The sequence below is a fragment of the Oratosquilla oratoria genome, chromosome 30, assembly GCF_046742065.1.
Source record: "Oratosquilla oratoria isolate Oo_2021 chromosome 30, ASM4674206v1, whole genome shotgun sequence".
Lineage (NCBI taxonomy): Eukaryota > Metazoa > Arthropoda > Malacostraca > Stomatopoda > Squillidae > Oratosquilla > Oratosquilla oratoria.
This window is the reverse complement of record NC_134806.1, coordinates 9,272,142-9,289,641: the sequence shown is the minus strand read 5'-3', so window position 1 is coordinate 9,289,641 and position 17,500 is coordinate 9,272,142. Positions and strand designations below refer to the sequence as shown.

General features: G+C 36.2%; 1 protein-coding gene across 16 annotated transcripts in view; it reads right to left on the bottom strand.

Moving 5' to 3' along the window:
• LOC143041008 (uncharacterized) overlaps nucleotides 1-17,500 on the bottom strand; it is an 855,385-nt gene that overhangs the window by 23,481 nt on the left and 814,404 nt on the right. For all 16 annotated transcript variants that reach the window (XR_012967777.1, XR_012967769.1, XR_012967772.1 and 13 more), the window contains one exon: nucleotides 17,366-17,461. Coding sequence is in view for 2 of the 16 variants with exons in the window: in XM_076212546.1 (XP_076068661.1) it covers nucleotides 17,366-17,461 (96 nt within the window). In the remaining 14 variants the exon portion in view is untranslated. The remainder of the gene's footprint in view (nucleotides 1-17,365; nucleotides 17,462-17,500) is intronic.

Here is a 17,500-nt window from a genome sequence, read left to right as displayed (position 1 = left end):
ATATATGTATATATATGTATATATATATGTATATGTATATATATGTATGTATATATATATGTATGCATATATATGTATGTATATATATGTATGTATATATATATGTATGTATATATGTACGTATGTATATATATATATGTATATATACATATGTATATATATATATATATGCATATGTATGTATGTACATATATGTATGTATATACAGTATGTATGTGTATATATGTATATATGTATGTGTATATATGTATATATGTATGTGGTGCTTAGAGTGAACTCTTTAAATGAAGAGGAAAAGGAGGAGTACAAGAAGAAGTTGAAGGAGGAGTGGGAGGGAGTGAAGGATAGAGTAGAGGTAGGTGTGGAGGAGGAATGGGGATGGTTCAAGGAGGGAGTCACAAAGTGTGCAAAGATGGTGTGTGGAACAAGAAGGACAGGAGGAAATAGAAGGAAGGGTAGTGAATGGTGGGATGAGGAAATGAAGAAGGTTGTAGAAGAGAAGAAGCGAGCTTACACAGATTGGTTACAAAATAAGACGAGGGAGTCATATGAGAGGTACAAAGAAAAGAAAAGAGAAGTAAAGAAAGAGGTAAAGGAGGCAAAGAGGAGAGCAGATGTAAAATGGGGTAAGAGTATGACAGAAAATTTTGAAAGTAATAAAAAGATGTTTTGGAAAGAAATTAAGAGAGGAAGAGGAGGCGAATCAAGTAGAGAAGAAAAGGTAAAAGGTGCAGATGGAGAGATGATAATGGAGGAGAAGGCAGTAAGGGGAAGATGAGCAGAATATTTTAGGGAGTTGCTAAATGTGAAGGAGGATAGGGAGGGAAAGATAGCTGCAGTGGGAAATGCTAAGAAGCCGAGAGTGATGAGTGAGGAAAATGGAGGAGAAATAAGGAAGGATGAAGTGAAGGCAGCAGTTAAGATGATGAAAGCAGGTAAGGCACCTGGTCTGGATGGATGCCATGAAGAATGTCTTAAAAAAGGAGGTACAGTGATGGTGGACTGGCTGGTGAGGTTATTTAATGTTTGCTGGAGAGAAGGTAGAGTGCCGGAGGACTGGAGGAGTGCTTGTATAGTTCCACTTTACAAGGGAAAGGGGGACAAGTGTGAATGTAGTAGTTTCAGAGGGATTAGCTTGTTAAGTGTAGTTGGGAAGGCTTATGGGAGGATCTTGATTAAGAGGATTAGGAGAGGAACAGAGGGAGTAATTGGTGAGGAACAGTGTGGATTTAGGACAGGTAGAGGTTGTGTAGATCAGATCTTTGTGGTAAGACAAATATGTGAGAAAGCTATAGGAAAGGGGAAGGATGTTTTTTGGGCCTTTATGGATCTGGAAAAGGCTTACAACAGGGTAGACAGAAAGGCACTGTGGAAGGTTATGCGGAAATACGGGATAGGAGGAAAGCTTCTAGGAGCTGTCAAGAGTTTTTATGAGAGTAGTAGAGCTTGTGTCAGGATTAGAAATGGAGAGAGTGAGTGGTTCGAGGTAAAGGTGGGACTTCGTCAAGGATGCGTTATGTCACCCTGGCTGTTCAACTTATACATGGATGGGGTAGTACGAGAGGTAAATGCAAGGGTAGTGGGTCAGGGATTGGAGATGGTTAAAGAAAATGGAGAAAAGTGGGAGGTGAGCCAGCTGTTGTTTGCGGACGACACTGCACTTGTGGCAGGATTGGAGGAGGGATTGAGGAAGTTGGTGACAGAGTTTGGGAGAGTGTGTGAAAGAAGAAAGCTGAAGATAAATGTGGGTAAAAGTAAGGTGATGAGATGTACAAGGGGTGAAAGTGGCAGTAATCTGGAAGGGAGCATTAAGGGAGAGCAACTGGAGGAAGTGGATAGTTTTAGATACTTGGGTGCAAATGTGGCAGGAAAAGGTGGAGTGAAGGTGGAGGTAGAATGTAGATTGAGAGAAGCGAGTAAATGCCTTGGTGAATTAAAAAGTGTAATGAGGAATAGAAATTTGGGAATGGATGCTAAGAGGAGAATGTATGAAGAGTCATTGTGCCAACATCACTGTATGGGGCAGAAACATGGAACATAAGAGAGGACGAGAGAAGGAGCTTGAATGTGTTTGAGATGAAGTGTCTGAGAAGTATGATGGGGGTTACTAGGCTAGATAGAGTGAGAAATGAGGAGGTGAGGAGGACAACAGGGGTGGAAAGGGAGTTGGGAGATAGGGTTGATGAAAGAGTATTAGGATGGTTTGGACACATGGAAAGAATGAGTGAAGAAAGACTAGTAAAGGAGGTATGGAAGGCAGATGTGGAGGGAGTGAACATGAGGGGACGTCCTAGGATGAGATGGATGGATGGGGTGAAGGGGGCTTTGGGGAAGAGGGGAATGTCTGTTGAGGAAGGACGGGAGAGGACAGAAGACAGGGGTGAATGGAGAATGGTTGTATATGGAAGATGTTGTGATGCATGAGGTGGAATGGACGGGGGGATGGGGGGTGAGGTAGTGTGTGTGAGCAAAAGTTTGACGCAGCCCGAAGGGATTTCTCCCCGTCCTCTCCTTTATATGGGGGGACGGAGAGAGGGGGGTCGCCGATTTAATGAAGCGGCCTTGCTGTGGATGTGCTGTGTCTTGCGACACTGCTTCTGACCCAGGGCAGTGGACAGGGTGCAGGGATGACCCGTCATCTAGGAGGTGCTAAGATGGGAGGGAGGGTGGAGGGGTGTGGAGTGTTTTCAGGGATGGAATGGGTGGGAATGATTTTATGCCTTTTCCTTTTTGGCTACCTCCCTAGTAAGGGGGAAAAAGCCTTGGTGTATGTATGTATGTATATATGTGTATTTATGTATATGTATATATATGTATTTATATATGTATATAATATATATGTATGTTTATATATATATATATACATGTAAATATGTATATATATATACATATATGTATATATGTATATATTTACATGTGTATATGTATATATACATATATGTATATATGTGTATATATATATTTATGTATATATGTACATATATGTATATATACATATATGTATATACGTATAAGTATATACATGTATATATGTATATGTATATATATATGTATATATATGTACTATATATATATGTATATATATGTATATATATGTATATATATATATATATATATATATATATATATATATATGTGTGTGTGTGTGTGTGTGTGTGTATTTACCTAGTTGTATTTACCTAGTTGTATTTTACGGGAAGGGGAGCTATGCTCGTGGGGTCCCGTCTTCATATATCATTTTATCTAAACTATTTTTAAATTCATGTATTGTTTTTGCACACACCACTTTCTCATCTAACTTTTTCCAACTGTCTATTACTCTGTGAGGAAAGCTGTTCTTTTTCAGATCTCTTCTATAGCTGTCTTTTTTGATTTTCTTTCCGTGTCCTCTTGTATTTCTATCATCCCATTTTATCAGATTCTCTTTATCAGTAATTTCTATGCCTTTCATGATTCTGTAAATAGCTATCAAATCTCCTCTTTCTCTTCTTTGCTGTAGTGTCTGTAGTTCAAGTTTTGCTAGTCTCTCTTCATATGATAGTTTTGAGAGTGTTGGTGCCAATTTTGTAATTGCTCTTTGTATTCTTTCAAGTTTTTTTTATACATTTTTTTGTACTTGGTGACCATATCGTTGCTGCATATTCCAATCTTGGTCTTATCAGGGTGATTAGAATTTTCTTCACCATTTCTTCATCCAGGTATGTAAATGCAACTTTGATTGTTCTTATTAAATTATAAGTTTCTCCAAAAATCTTATTTATATGTTTCTCAGGTGACATATTATTCATAACAATGACTCCCAGGTCCTTCTCATTTTCTACTTTTTTTATTCCTTCTTCTCCCAATTTATATGCTCCTGTTATTCTGTTTTTGCTTTTTCCAAATTCCATTATACTACACTTTTTTGTATTGAACTCCATCTCCCACTTCCTACTCCATTCCTGTACTTTATTTAGATCACTCTGTAGTGATTCACAATTTTTCTTCCGTGTTCACTTTTTTCAGTAGTTTTGCATCATCTGCAAAGAAGCTCATAAGAAGAACATAAGAAGAACATAAGAAATAAAGGAGACTGCAAAAGACCATAAGGCCTACACTAGGCAGCTCCGTAAGGCCTACACTAGGCAGCTCATATAGCTTTCAATTCCTTCATCCATATCATTAATGTATATAGCAAACATTATTGGGGCCAGAACTGTTCCTTGTGGAACACCACTTATTACTTCATCCCATTTTGAGTGTTTGTCTCTTATCACTACTCTCATTTTCTTTCTTGCAAAAAGTCTTCCATCCAATTAAGCAGTGTGCCCTGTATTCCTCCTTCAGTTTCTAATTTCTTAAGCAACTTCTTATGTGGTACTTTGTCAAAAGTTTTTTTTAGGTCTAGAAATGCACAATCAGCCCATCCATCTCTTTCTTATATTATATCTATTAGCCTTGAATAGAAACATATTAAATTGGTGACGCATGACCGTCCTTGTCTGAATCCAAATTGCCTTGGATTTAGCACGTTGTTTTTTTCCTAAATATTTTACCCATCTACTTTTGACAATTCTTTCACAAATTTTTGCTATTGTACTTGTTAAAGAGACTGGTCTATAGTTTCTTGCAAAAAGTCTTCCATCCAATTAAGCAGTTTGCCCTGTATTCCTCCTTCAGTTTCTAATTTCTTAAGCAACTTCTTATGTGGTACTTTGTCAAAAGCTTTTTTTAGGTCTAGAAATGCACAATCAGCCCATCCATCTCTTTCTTATATTATATCTATTAGCCTTGAATAGAAACATATTAAATTGGTGACGCATGATCGTCCTTGTCTGAATCCAAATTGCCTTGGATTTAGCACGTTGTTTTTTTTTTTTTCTAAATATTTTACCCATCTACTTTTGACAATTCTTTCACAAATTTTTGCTATTGTACTTGTTAGAGAGACTGGTCTATAGTTGGTAGGGTCTTCTTTATTTCCTCCTTTATATATAGGTACTATATTTGCTTTTTTCCAATCTTCTGGAGCTTTTGCTTCTTTCAGGGAACTGTTTATTATGCTATGTATTTTGTCTGCCAGTTCATTCCTGCATTCTTTCAAAATCCAGTTTGCTATTTCATCTGGTCCATGCGATTTTCTGACATCAAGATTACTCAAGTGTTTCAATATTTCATTCTTTGTTACTTCTATTTCTTTCATGGGGGGGACTTTCTCTTTCCATTCGATCTCTTCAGGTTGTATGTTCTCCCTTGTAAACACTGATTTAAAATGTTTGTTCATAATTTCCGCCATTTCAATTTCCTCTGTGTATTCAACTTCTCCGTGTCTCAATTTCTCCAAATCTTGTTTGTTTTTCAGTTTGTTTACAAATCTGTAAAATAGTTGTGGTTGATCTTTACACTTTTCTATGACATCTTTTTCATATTTTCTCTTTTCCTCTATGCACGCTTGTACATATTCATTTCTATAACAAGTATATATTTTCCATTTTCAGGCCTTCTGTATTTTTTCCATCTGGTCCAAGCTTTGTCTCTTTTGTCTTTTAACTCCCTACAACTTTTGTTGTACCAGCATTTTACATATTCTTTTTCTTGATTTTGTCTTGGGACATACTTTTCCACTCATTTTTTTTTTTTTTTTTTTTAATATTTGTCAAAATATTCCATTTCTCTTCTACTGTTGTTTCTTTTTGGATATTCTTCCCCAGTTTTCTTTTTGAAAGAATTCTCTTGTTTTATCAAAGTTTGTTTTTTCATACATCATTCTTCCTTTTCTATATTGTTCATTTCCAGTTCAATCAATATGTGGTCACTTTTACTCATTGGTGCTTTATATTCAATCTTGTCCACTATTCTAGGTTCAGATGTAATTATTAGGTCTAGTCTCGATGGTTCTTCTTCATTTCTATACCTAGTGTTCTCCTGTATCCACTGTGTCATTGTATGGTCAGTAATCATCTCAAGTAGAGCGTTTCCCCATGAGCCGTCTCCACCCTTTACTGTCATCTCTTCCCAGCAGATTTCTTTGCAATTAAAGTCGCCCATCATAACTATTCTTCCTCCATCTTCCATTATCTTATTTAATGTTATCTTTGTGTCTTCTAACATACTTATATGTTCACTCTCTTCCCACGAGGCTGTTTTTGGAGGCACATAATTTATCACAAAATTTCTGCTCTTCTTATCTCTGTCTTCCACTTCGATCATAATCATCTCTACTGTATTCTTTCCATATGTGACACACCTCACGTTTATATCCTTAGTCAGGAACATAACTCCACCCCCTTGCTTTGTCTCTCTGTTTCTAATCCAATAATTATATGCATCATGTCCTACACTGTTGGGTGGTAGTGGACCTTTTAATTTTGTTTCTACAATTCCCATTATGTCCGGTTCTTTTTCCTTCAGATAATCATTCAGCTCATTCAGTCCTGTTATTAATCCATCTATATTTGTGTAAGACACACTTAGTTTTCTGCCACTTCCACTGTGTTCTCTGTTTCCCTTTTGTTTCCTCGAGTATGTCGAATTTCCTTACTTTCATATTCACTACTCTCCAATAGAATCTCTCTTTTTCTGTCTCCGTTCTGGTCTCGTTTTTTCCCTTAGCTTCAAGTCTTTTCTTTTTTTCCTCCTCTCTTTCCTCTTTATTCATTTCCCTTTTTATCCATACCTTTTTATATTGGTCACTTGCTGCTAGTTCCCCTGTTTTTGATAAGATATTCTCTGCCGTCGTTTGTGACCTGAATTTAATCTTAATTGGTCTGGTCTTATCTGTACTATACTTTCCGAGCTTAAACATCTCTTCGATTTGTTTAATTATTTCTGGTTCATCTTCTTGAACTGATTCTAGTAAACTGCTTACTTTTTCATTTTCCTCTTTGATTCTTGTGGTTCTATCTGGGTTATGTTTCTCTTCCATTCCTAATATAATTATACATTTCTTTTTATCTGCTAAGTCTCTTACTATATTCTCCTTCTGTCTCATCTTTTTAATAACTGAGTCTTCAGTTTGTTCTTTCATTTGTTGTTTGATTATGTCAGTAAATGCAGCTTTACTCTTCTCTTGGATTTTTTCCAACCCTTTTACTTCTTTTAACTGTCTTTTTAGTTCTTCTATTTCCTTAGTTAAGTTTTCGTTTGCCTTCTCTAGTGCTTCCAATCTTTCAACCCTTTCAGCCATTTTTGACATTCTACCGAACCTACTCTTCCAATGTTCGGTCATTTGTTCAAGTTTTTGTTCTAGTCTTGCCAGTCGGGGGAGGTTGGTATCCGCCCCCCCCCCTCATTGAATACATGGATATCATTATCCTCACCTTCTATTGTGCTACTCATATCTATGTTTCTAATCTTTACATTTTTGTTAGACCTTTCGTCATCACTAAATTGGTCCGGCCCTCTTTTGTTTACATGGCGTCTGCCTGCCTGGACCAAGTCCTTTCCTTCCTCATTTCCTTCCATTTCCCTCAGTAATCCCTCCCCTTCTCCTTTTTCCTCACTTTCCCACTACACCACGAGCAATTCCCCCCCTGTAAATACAATAGGTACTTCCTTTGCGTTGAGATCCACGAGAATTTCACTTTTTCTTCAGGACGTCAATCTCCGCCGTCCATCCAACGGACGTGTATGTGTGTGTGTACAACACTGAATGGGTCCCAGTGATTAGAGATACATTTTAACAACCACAATTCACTTTAATTCTAAACCATCAACATCGGGAGATCCAATGGAGGCCACATGCAGAAATTGAAATGCGGTACTGCCGAGGACGCGAACTCAGCATTCACATGATAAGTGTCGTAGTAGTTGGTAAGTTACTACGACACTTTTCATGTGAATGCTGAGTTCGAGTCCTCGGCAGTATCGCATTTCAATTTATGCATGTGGTCTCCATTGGGTCTCCCGATGTTGATGGCTTAGAATTAAAGTGCATCGTGGTTGTTGAAATATATATATATATATATATATATATATATATATATATATATATGTGTGTGTGTGTATATATACTCATATGTATATATGTATATGTACAGCTGCACAGAAAACTATCGTTAGTAAATCACGCTAATCATTTTGACACAAAACAACGAAACTATTTGAGACAAGTTGAAGTCTCCATCGGAAATAAGATTATCATGTCATAGTGAATCCATATGAACTCCGGAACTATTATTCGATTCATATTCATTCAGAAGGAATTCGAACAATTCGAACCCCAGAAATACCAACCCTTCGGTATCATAAGGTTATGTTCATTAGCGAATGTTTCGACACCCCTACTAACGATAGTTTTCTGTGTAGCTGTACACATATGTATATATGTATATACATAGATATATGTATATATGTATATACATATACAACCACTCCTCGTTTAACGACGACAATTGGGACCAGCGCGCCGTCGTTAACCGAATTGGTCGTTAAGCGAAAGTGTATACATATACTGTATGTACAATGTCCAGCAATACATGTATCTTCATTTTCGTGTATTTCCCTCTTTTATACAGTACATTAAAACTTTATTTACTGTTTATCTACGGTGGTTATGTTCCCGAAATTACCGTATATGACCAAATCCGCGTATGCTGACATTCCATATTGAATACCGGGGTATTTTTTTAGTTTCGACCATGGGCGCAATATAGCAATAGAAAATTAATTATTAATTTTGTAAATTAAAATGTATCAACGTAATATGCAATTTTGTGGGCGGAAATGAAAGTAAAAAATACCATGCTACAAGAAAATATGCTAATGAACGAAGTCGGTAGCATAGGCTCGGGACGCCATCTTGTCGTCTGCCAACGTCTCTCACGACGACGACAACGAGGACGAGCCGGATGACATTTAATTTGCAGGTAATGATTTATCAAACACAGGTTAGGTTAGTTTAGTTTAGGTTAGGCGAATTTATCATCCTTTCATTTCCTCGACATCGGCATCTATCATAACAAACATGGTGTACCATTCGTCCGACATGACTTCGTTACTTACGAAATTTGTTTTAGCACCTTTTTTTATTTCCGCTCACAAAATTGCATATTACGTTGATACATTATAATTTACAAAATTAATGATTAATTTTCTATTGCTATATTGCACCCTTGGTCGAAACAAAAAATTTACCACTACCGGTATATATTGTACCCCAGGTAGTTTTTCCAGCTTGCAGGATGGTATTGTAGACCTAAGCTTCAGAACACTTTACCTCACAGCTAATATCCACCGTACAAGTTCATTTATAACATCATACAAATTGGTCTCAGCCAACTTAATTATCGTACACGACGTCGTAACTTCGGGAGATTTACGTTAAACGAATATTGGTCTGTCATAAAGCCCGTCGTTACTCCGAGTTGTCGTTAACCGAGTAGGTCGTTAAACGAGGAGTGGGTATATATATATATATATATATATATATATATATATGTATATATGTATATACATAGATATATGTATACATGTAGTAGAAATATGTATACATGTAGATAAGTATCGTAGTAGTTGGTAAGTTACTACGACACTTGTCATGTGAATGCTGAGTTCGAGTCCTCGGCAGTATCGCATTTCAATTTATGCATGTTGTCTCCATTGGGTCTCCCGATGTGTTAGAAATATGTATACATAGATATACATATATGTATATATGTATATACATAGATATATGTATATATGTATATACATAGATATATGTATAATGTATATACATAGATATATGTATATATGTATATTTATATATATACATATATATAATATATATATATATATATATATATGCATGTATATATGTGTACATATACTTGTATGTGCAAAGAAATGACAAAACACACGTGATAAACTATTTTTGCAGAAACCACCGGGAAATTGAAAAAAACAGATACCGAACGTTTTCGTCTATTTAGACATTTTCAAAGGTACAAAAAAGCAATACAGAAAGAAACAATAAATACATAAGAAGACAAGGATACTCGGAGAGGTCCCATGTAACATTTTATCACACACAATTTTGTCAATAATAAAATTGTCCAATTTAAATAAACCCAAACTCAAGTTCATGTTATTTCCAAAATTTCTTTTTATAAAACAAGATTCAATAATATTTCTTTCTATAATATTATTACAAGAAGTAATTATTTTAGAATTTCCCCAGTCAATATTATGACCATAATCCCTTTGGTGGACAAATAATCCACTGGACACTTGCCCCGTTCTAATACTATATTTATGTTGGCCTATTCTTTTCAGGCAAAGGCTTAGAAAAAAGAATAGGCCAACATAAATATAGTATTAGAACGGAACGCCCTTTGGTTCTTTTGCACATTCTAGTTTGTCAACAAATTGCTGCAGTTTCTCTGCTTGGTTTGTTTCGTTCCCGTAGTGTTAAGATGATAGTTGTGTCTTATGAACAGGTAACGAATGTTGTCTGTGACGGGTGCGTGCACTGTTTTATGTAATATCTTTAGTATTATGAATTTTGCAGAGCTGAATATATCGGTTTTTATGCCGGTCAATCCCTTCTGCGTCCATCCCTTCTAGCTTGACCCAATTGTATTATCCTAGAATTACGAGAAGAGACGCCACCTGGAGATCTGAATAATGGAGGCACCGAGACGCTTTGTCTGTTTTTGTTGTTGTTCTATGGTTGAAAAGGAAGGGGAGATCCGGTTTTATTTTGATCATTTAGATTTGGAGTCCTCATGATCACGTAATCTCCTTTGCCAGGTAAATGTGTCTTCCTGGATAGTTCCCTGCCCAGAGCTCCCGTAGTAGTGAAGAACTGGGAGAGGTCAACCAAATTAATCGCAGCGTAAATGCAGTATTGAGGTGGTGAATGCAGTCGACCCAAATTGTGATGATTCTCCCCCCCCCCCGCATTCTACCCTGATCCCTTCACGATGTTTCTTGGGTTGACAAAGAAAAAGGATTTTTCTATCAATTAAAGTAAGTTAGAAGGAAGTTAATAGAAGAATGGGGACATGTCAAACAGAGAAGGCAAAATAGAAATGTTACTGTTGACAAAATGGAAATGTCATAGCAGACGAACTGGTATAAACTCCGTATCAACAGACTTCAGTTAATAGGGATCTATTTACTTGGTTAGGGTTATAGAGTAGAATTCGCAAAACTTTAGTTCCTATAGTTATATGTGTTTATTTTCATGTATGGGTGTGCAGATTTACGTAGAAAGACATGCAAATTTGAATACATTCATTGTACGCTCATCTAACCTTTATACTGGTGCACATTCTTTTAAAATGTCAAAACATGGTCTACTTTAATTATTTTTCTATGTATGATGAAATAACGTGTCGACAAGTGCTCATGATTACTTGTGAGTTGCTTTGACTAGTTCATTCATGATGCTAATTGTGCTGTCTCTAATATGAATCTATGATTTCGCATTCGCGTTGTACAGTATACAGGAAGAAAATAAAAGGAAAATGAAGAGAAAATGAAAGTGACAGTACATGATTCGTTCTTCATTACCACGTTATGGTTGGAAATGGGAGGGGAGGAGAATGAAAGTGATGGAGGATATTACAAGAAAGGCGAGGATGTTAAAAAAAGAAAAGAAAAGAAAATTGCTGGCTGAGGAAATCGTGAAAATATGCGAGACCGAGGGAGGACGGGAGGTTAGTAGTCTAGGGACACGATACATTTCCTCGCAGTTGGAGTGAACGAAATGTTATGGATATAAATTTTGTTGCGAGCGTGTGGATAAGTGCAAAGTAGTCTGTATCGAACAGCGGCATAGTCACTGGTAAAGAGGCTCTGCCAAAAGAAATACGTGAGACAGCATGAAGCCATATACGGATTAAATACAGCGTGAATGGAATAAAAAAAGCCTAAACGAGAAAGCAAAAGTGGCTTGAGATAAGTGGATTCATAAGCGTTCTGTCAAGGAGCTGGTGTAAACGAGCGCAGTAGTAGAGCTCATGTGGAAGAACAGATGTGGAAGAAGTTAGTATCACTCCTGCATACTCACACATCCATGAAGAAAAGGAATCCGTGAAAGTGCTGCAATCGGATTGGTCATTACAAAAGTTTAAACTGTATTGTTCGTATCAAATTGCAATACAACACCCGATATGATTAGTAAGCGTTCATAGGCATTGCCAAATGCTAAAAAAAGTCATGGTACCTAAAAAGGATACCATCTATAATGTTCATTGTCTTATCTATATTCAAAAGAAAATTTGAGGTGTCCATAGACAATTCAGTACACGCGCAGGCAGACACACACACACACACACACACACACACACTTCAACCGAACGGACGGCTTAGAAGACGTTCTGAAGAAAAAGTGAAATTTCGTGGATCCCAAAGCAAAGGAAGTACCTATTGTATTTACAGGGTGGGGGAAATTGCTCGTAGTGTAGTGGGAAAGTGAGGAAAAAGGAGAAGGGGAGGGATTACTGAGGAAAATGGAAGGAAATGAGGAAGGGGAGGACTTGGCCCAGGTAGGCAGGCGTCATGTATACAAAAGGGGTCCTGACCAGCTGAGTGATGATGAAAGGTCTAACAAAAATGTAAAGATTAGAAACATAGATATGAGTAGCACAGTGGAAGGTGAGAATAATAATTTCCAGGGATTTAATGAGGGGGGGACGGATACCAACCTCCCCCAACTAGCAAGACTCGAAGAAAAACTTGAACAAATGACTGAAAAATGGGAGAGTAGATTTGATAGAATTTCAAAAATGGCTGAAAGGGTTGAAAGATTAGAAACACTAGAGAAAGCAAACAATAACTTAACTAAGGAAGTAGAAGAACTAAAAAGACAGTTAAAAGAAGTAAAAGAGGAGAATGAAGAATTAAAGAGGAATAATAAAGAAAACAAAGAGGCCATAGCTAAAGAAGCTATGAGTTGGAAGACAACCCAAGAAGACAATAAAGTGGCATTCACTGACATAATTAAACAGCAAATGAAAGAACAAACTGAAGACTCAATTATTAAAGTGATAAGACAAAAGGAGAATATAGTAAGAGATTTAGCAGATAAAAAGAAATGTATAATTATATTAGGAATGGAAGAGAAACACAACCCAGATAGAACCACAAGAATCAAGGAGGAAAATGAAAAAGTAAGCCGATTACTAGAATCAGTTCAGGAAGATGAGCCAGAAATAATGAAACAAATAGAAGAGAAATTCAGATTCGGGAAATATAGTACAGACAAGACCAGACCAATTAAGATTAAATTCAGATCACAAACGACGGCAGAGAATATCTTATCCAAAACAGGGAAACTAGCAACAAGTGAACAATATAAAAAGGTATGGATAAAAAGGGAAATGAATAAAGAGGAAAGAGAGGAAGAAATAAGGAAAAGACATGAAGCTAAGAGAAAAAACGAGACCAGAACGGAGACAGAAAAACAAGAATTCTACTGGAGAGTAGTGAATATGAAATTGAAGAAATGGAGCATAACAGAGAGAAACACAAAAGAAACAGAGAATACAATGGAAATAACAGAAAGTTAAAAGTATCCTACACAAATATAGATGGATTAATAACAGGACTGAATGAACTGAACAAGTATCTGAAAGAAAGAGATCCGGACATAATGGGAATTGTTGAGACAAAATTAAAAGGTCCACTACCACCCAACAGCATAGGACACAATGCATATAATTATTGGATTAGAAACAGAGAGAAAAAACAAGGGGGTGGAGTTATGTTCCTGACTAAGAAGGATATAAGCGTGAAGAATGTCACATATGGGAACAATACAGTAGAGATGATTATGATAGAAGTAGAAAACAGAGATAAGAAGAGCAGAAAGTTTGTAATAAACTACGTGCCCCCAAAAACAGCCTCGTGGGAAGAGAATAAACATAAAAGCACGTTAGAAGACACAAGAATAACACTAAACAAGATAATGGAAGATGGAGGAAAAATGATTATGATGGGCGACTATAATTGCAAAGAAATATGCTGGGAAGAGATGACCGTAAAAGGTGGAGAAGACTCATGGGGAAGTGTTCTACTTGAGATGATTACTGACCACACAATGACACAATGGATCCAAGAGAACACCAGGTATAGAAATGAAGAAGAACCATCGAGACTAGACCTAATATTCACATCAGAACCTGAAATAGTGGAAAAGATAGAATACCAGGCACCAATAAGCAAAAGTGACCACATATTGATAGAACTAGAACTAAATGAGAAAAAATACATGAAAAGAAATTAACAATATAGAAAAGGAAGATTGATGTATGAAAAAACCAATTTTGATAAGAGAATTCTTTCAAAATGAAAACTGGGAAAGAGTACACAAAGAAGATACAACAGTAGAAGAGAAATGGAATATTATGACAAAAATCTATAAAAAGGGAGTAGAAAAGTATGTCCCAAGACAAAAACAGGAAAAAAATATATAAAGTGCTGATACAATAAAAGTTGTAGGGAGATAAAAGACAAAAGAGACAAAGCTTGGGCTAAATGGAAGAAAAACAAAAAAAAACAACAGAAAAATGGAAAATATATACTTGTTATAGAAATGAATATGTACAAGCGTGCAGAGAGGAAAAGAGAAAATATGAAAAAGATGTCATAGAAAAATGTAAAGATCAACCAAAACTATTCTACAGATTTGTAAACAACAAACTGAAAAACAAACAAGATTTGGAAAAATTAAGACAAGGAGGAGTTCAATACACAGAAGAAATTGAAATGGCGGAAATTATGAACAAACATTTTAAATCTGTGTTTACAAGGGAGATCATACAACCTGAAGAGATTGAATGGAAAGAGAAAGTCCCCCCTATGAAAGAAATAGAAGTAACAAAGAATGAAATATTGAAACACTTGAGTAATCTTGATGTCAGAAAATCGCATGGACCAGATGAAATAGCAAACTGGATTTTGAAAGAATGCAGGAATGAACTGGCAGACATAATACATAGCATAATAAACAGTTCCTTGAAAGAAGGTAAAGTTCCAGAAGATTGGAAAAAAGCAAATATAGTACCTATATATAAAGGGGGAAATAAAGAAGACCCTAACAACCATAGGCCAGTCTCTCTAACAAGTACAATAGCAAAAATTTGTGAAAGAATTGTCAAAAATAGATGGGTAAAATATTTAGAAAAAAACAACGTGCTAAATCCAAGACAATTTGGATTCAGACAAGGACGATCATGCGTCACCAATTTAATATGTTTCTATTCAAGGCTAATAGATATAATACAAGAAAGAGATGGATGGGCTGATTGCGCATTTCTAGACACAAAAAAAGCTTTTGACAAAGTACCACATAAAAAGTTGCTTAAGAAATTAGAAACTGAAGGAGGAATACAGGGCAAACTACTAAATTGGATGGAAGACTTTTTGCAAGAAAGAAAAATGAGAGTAGTGATAAGAGACCAACACTCAAAATGGGATGAAGTAATAAGCGGTGTTCCACAAGGGACGGTTCTGGCCCCAATAATGTTTGCTATATATATAAATGATATGGAGGAGGGAATTGAAAGCTATATGAGCTTCTTTGCAGATGATGCAAAACTATTGAAAAAAGTGAACACGGAAGAAGATTGTGAATCACTACAGAAACATCTAAACAAAGTACAAGAATGGAGTAGGAAGTGGGAAATGGAGTTCAATACAAAGATGTGTAGTATAATGGAATTTGGAAAAAGTAAAAACAGAATAACAGGATCATATAAATTGGGAGAAGTAGGAATAAAAAAAGTAGAATATGAAGAGGACCTGGGAGTCATTGTTATGAATAATATGTCACCTGAGAAACATATGAATAAGATTTTTGGAGAAACCTATAATTTAATAAGAACAATCAAAGTTGCATTTACATATCTGGATGAAGAAATGGTGAAGAAAATTCTAATCACCCTGATAAGACCAAGATTGGAATATGCAGCAACGATATGGTCACCAAGTACAAAAAAATGTATAAAAAAAACTTGAAAGAATACAAAGAGCAATTACAAAATTGGCACCTACACTCACAAAACTATCATATGAAGAGAGACTAGCAAAACTTGAACTACAGACACTAGAGCAAAGAAGAGAGAGAGGAGATTTGATAACTATTTACAGAATCATGAAATGCATAGAAATTACTGATAGAGAGAATCTGATAAAATGGGATGATAGAAATACAAGAGGACATGGAAAGAAAATAAAAAAGGACAGCTATAGAAGAGACCTGAAAAAGAACAGCTTTCCTCACAGAGTAATAGACAGTTGGAACAAGTTAGATGAGAAAGTGGTGTGTGCAAAAACAATACATGAATTTAAAAATAGTTTAGATAAAATGAGATATGAAGACGGGACACCACGAGCATAGCTCCCCTTCCCGTAAAATACAACTAGGTAAATACACACACACACACACACACACACACACACACACACACACACACACACACACACACACACACACACACACACACACACACACACACACACACATAAATACATACGCACAGACGCGCACGTATGTGATCTACGTATACCTGTGCTTAAAGAAATCCTTTGACAAGATACGTCCTAAGAGATTAAACTTAAAAATCAGTGTACGAGACGGGACCTGAGTTAGAATGCTCAATTAGAAAGGATATTTCATTAAATGAAAATAAATGAAAACGGTAATATGAGGAGATAGCTTGAGAGTGAATAGAAGTGACCAATCGTTATATTCTTTGTATAAAGAATTATCCGACGGGTCGAAATACAGGGTACAAAAAGAAATATAAATAATCATCTACAAAACAGATCAATACATTGATAAACGGATAAATACATAATTTTTCACTATCAATGTTGATAAAAATACGAAATAAATAAGAAATGATCAATTCTACAGCACATTGTTTACGTTAAGTGGGCTTTATTTGAATACATATGCAATCTTTCAGTAACCATATGGATGAGCATAGATTGAGACCGATGTTTTTTGTATGGTTTGAATTTAGCGTAAAAAGAATCAAATACATATTGCAATCTTGAACGCACAAATAAAACTATTTCAAATTTCCATTACTTTAAAGTAATTATATTCAAAATTTCAAGACGGTTTTTATACCATCGTCTCTGTTATTTGGTACTGTATCCAGTATATCAGTGATGTACCCTTTCCAATTCGTCATCAATGTAGTTTATGCGTTTGGGAGGCATTACAGAAATAGCATATTCTAAAAGAGTGTGGACACACACACTCACACACACACACACACACACACACACACACACACACACACACACACACACACACACACACACACACACACACACACACACACACACACACACACACTCAGACTCGCGTAGCTAGAATTCTTTTAGTCTAAGTAGGAAAACTACTGGCTCTGAAAGTTGCACATGTTTTTTCTCATTCCTTGCTTACCATGTGGGGCATTGGTGGGTGACTGGGGCAGGTCACTTCGGTCCACCATCTCCTGCAGCTGATACCAGCGCGGATGCTCGTCCATTACACTGTCATCTAGAAGAAGAACCTCTGTTAGTGTTGGCTGAGGGGGCT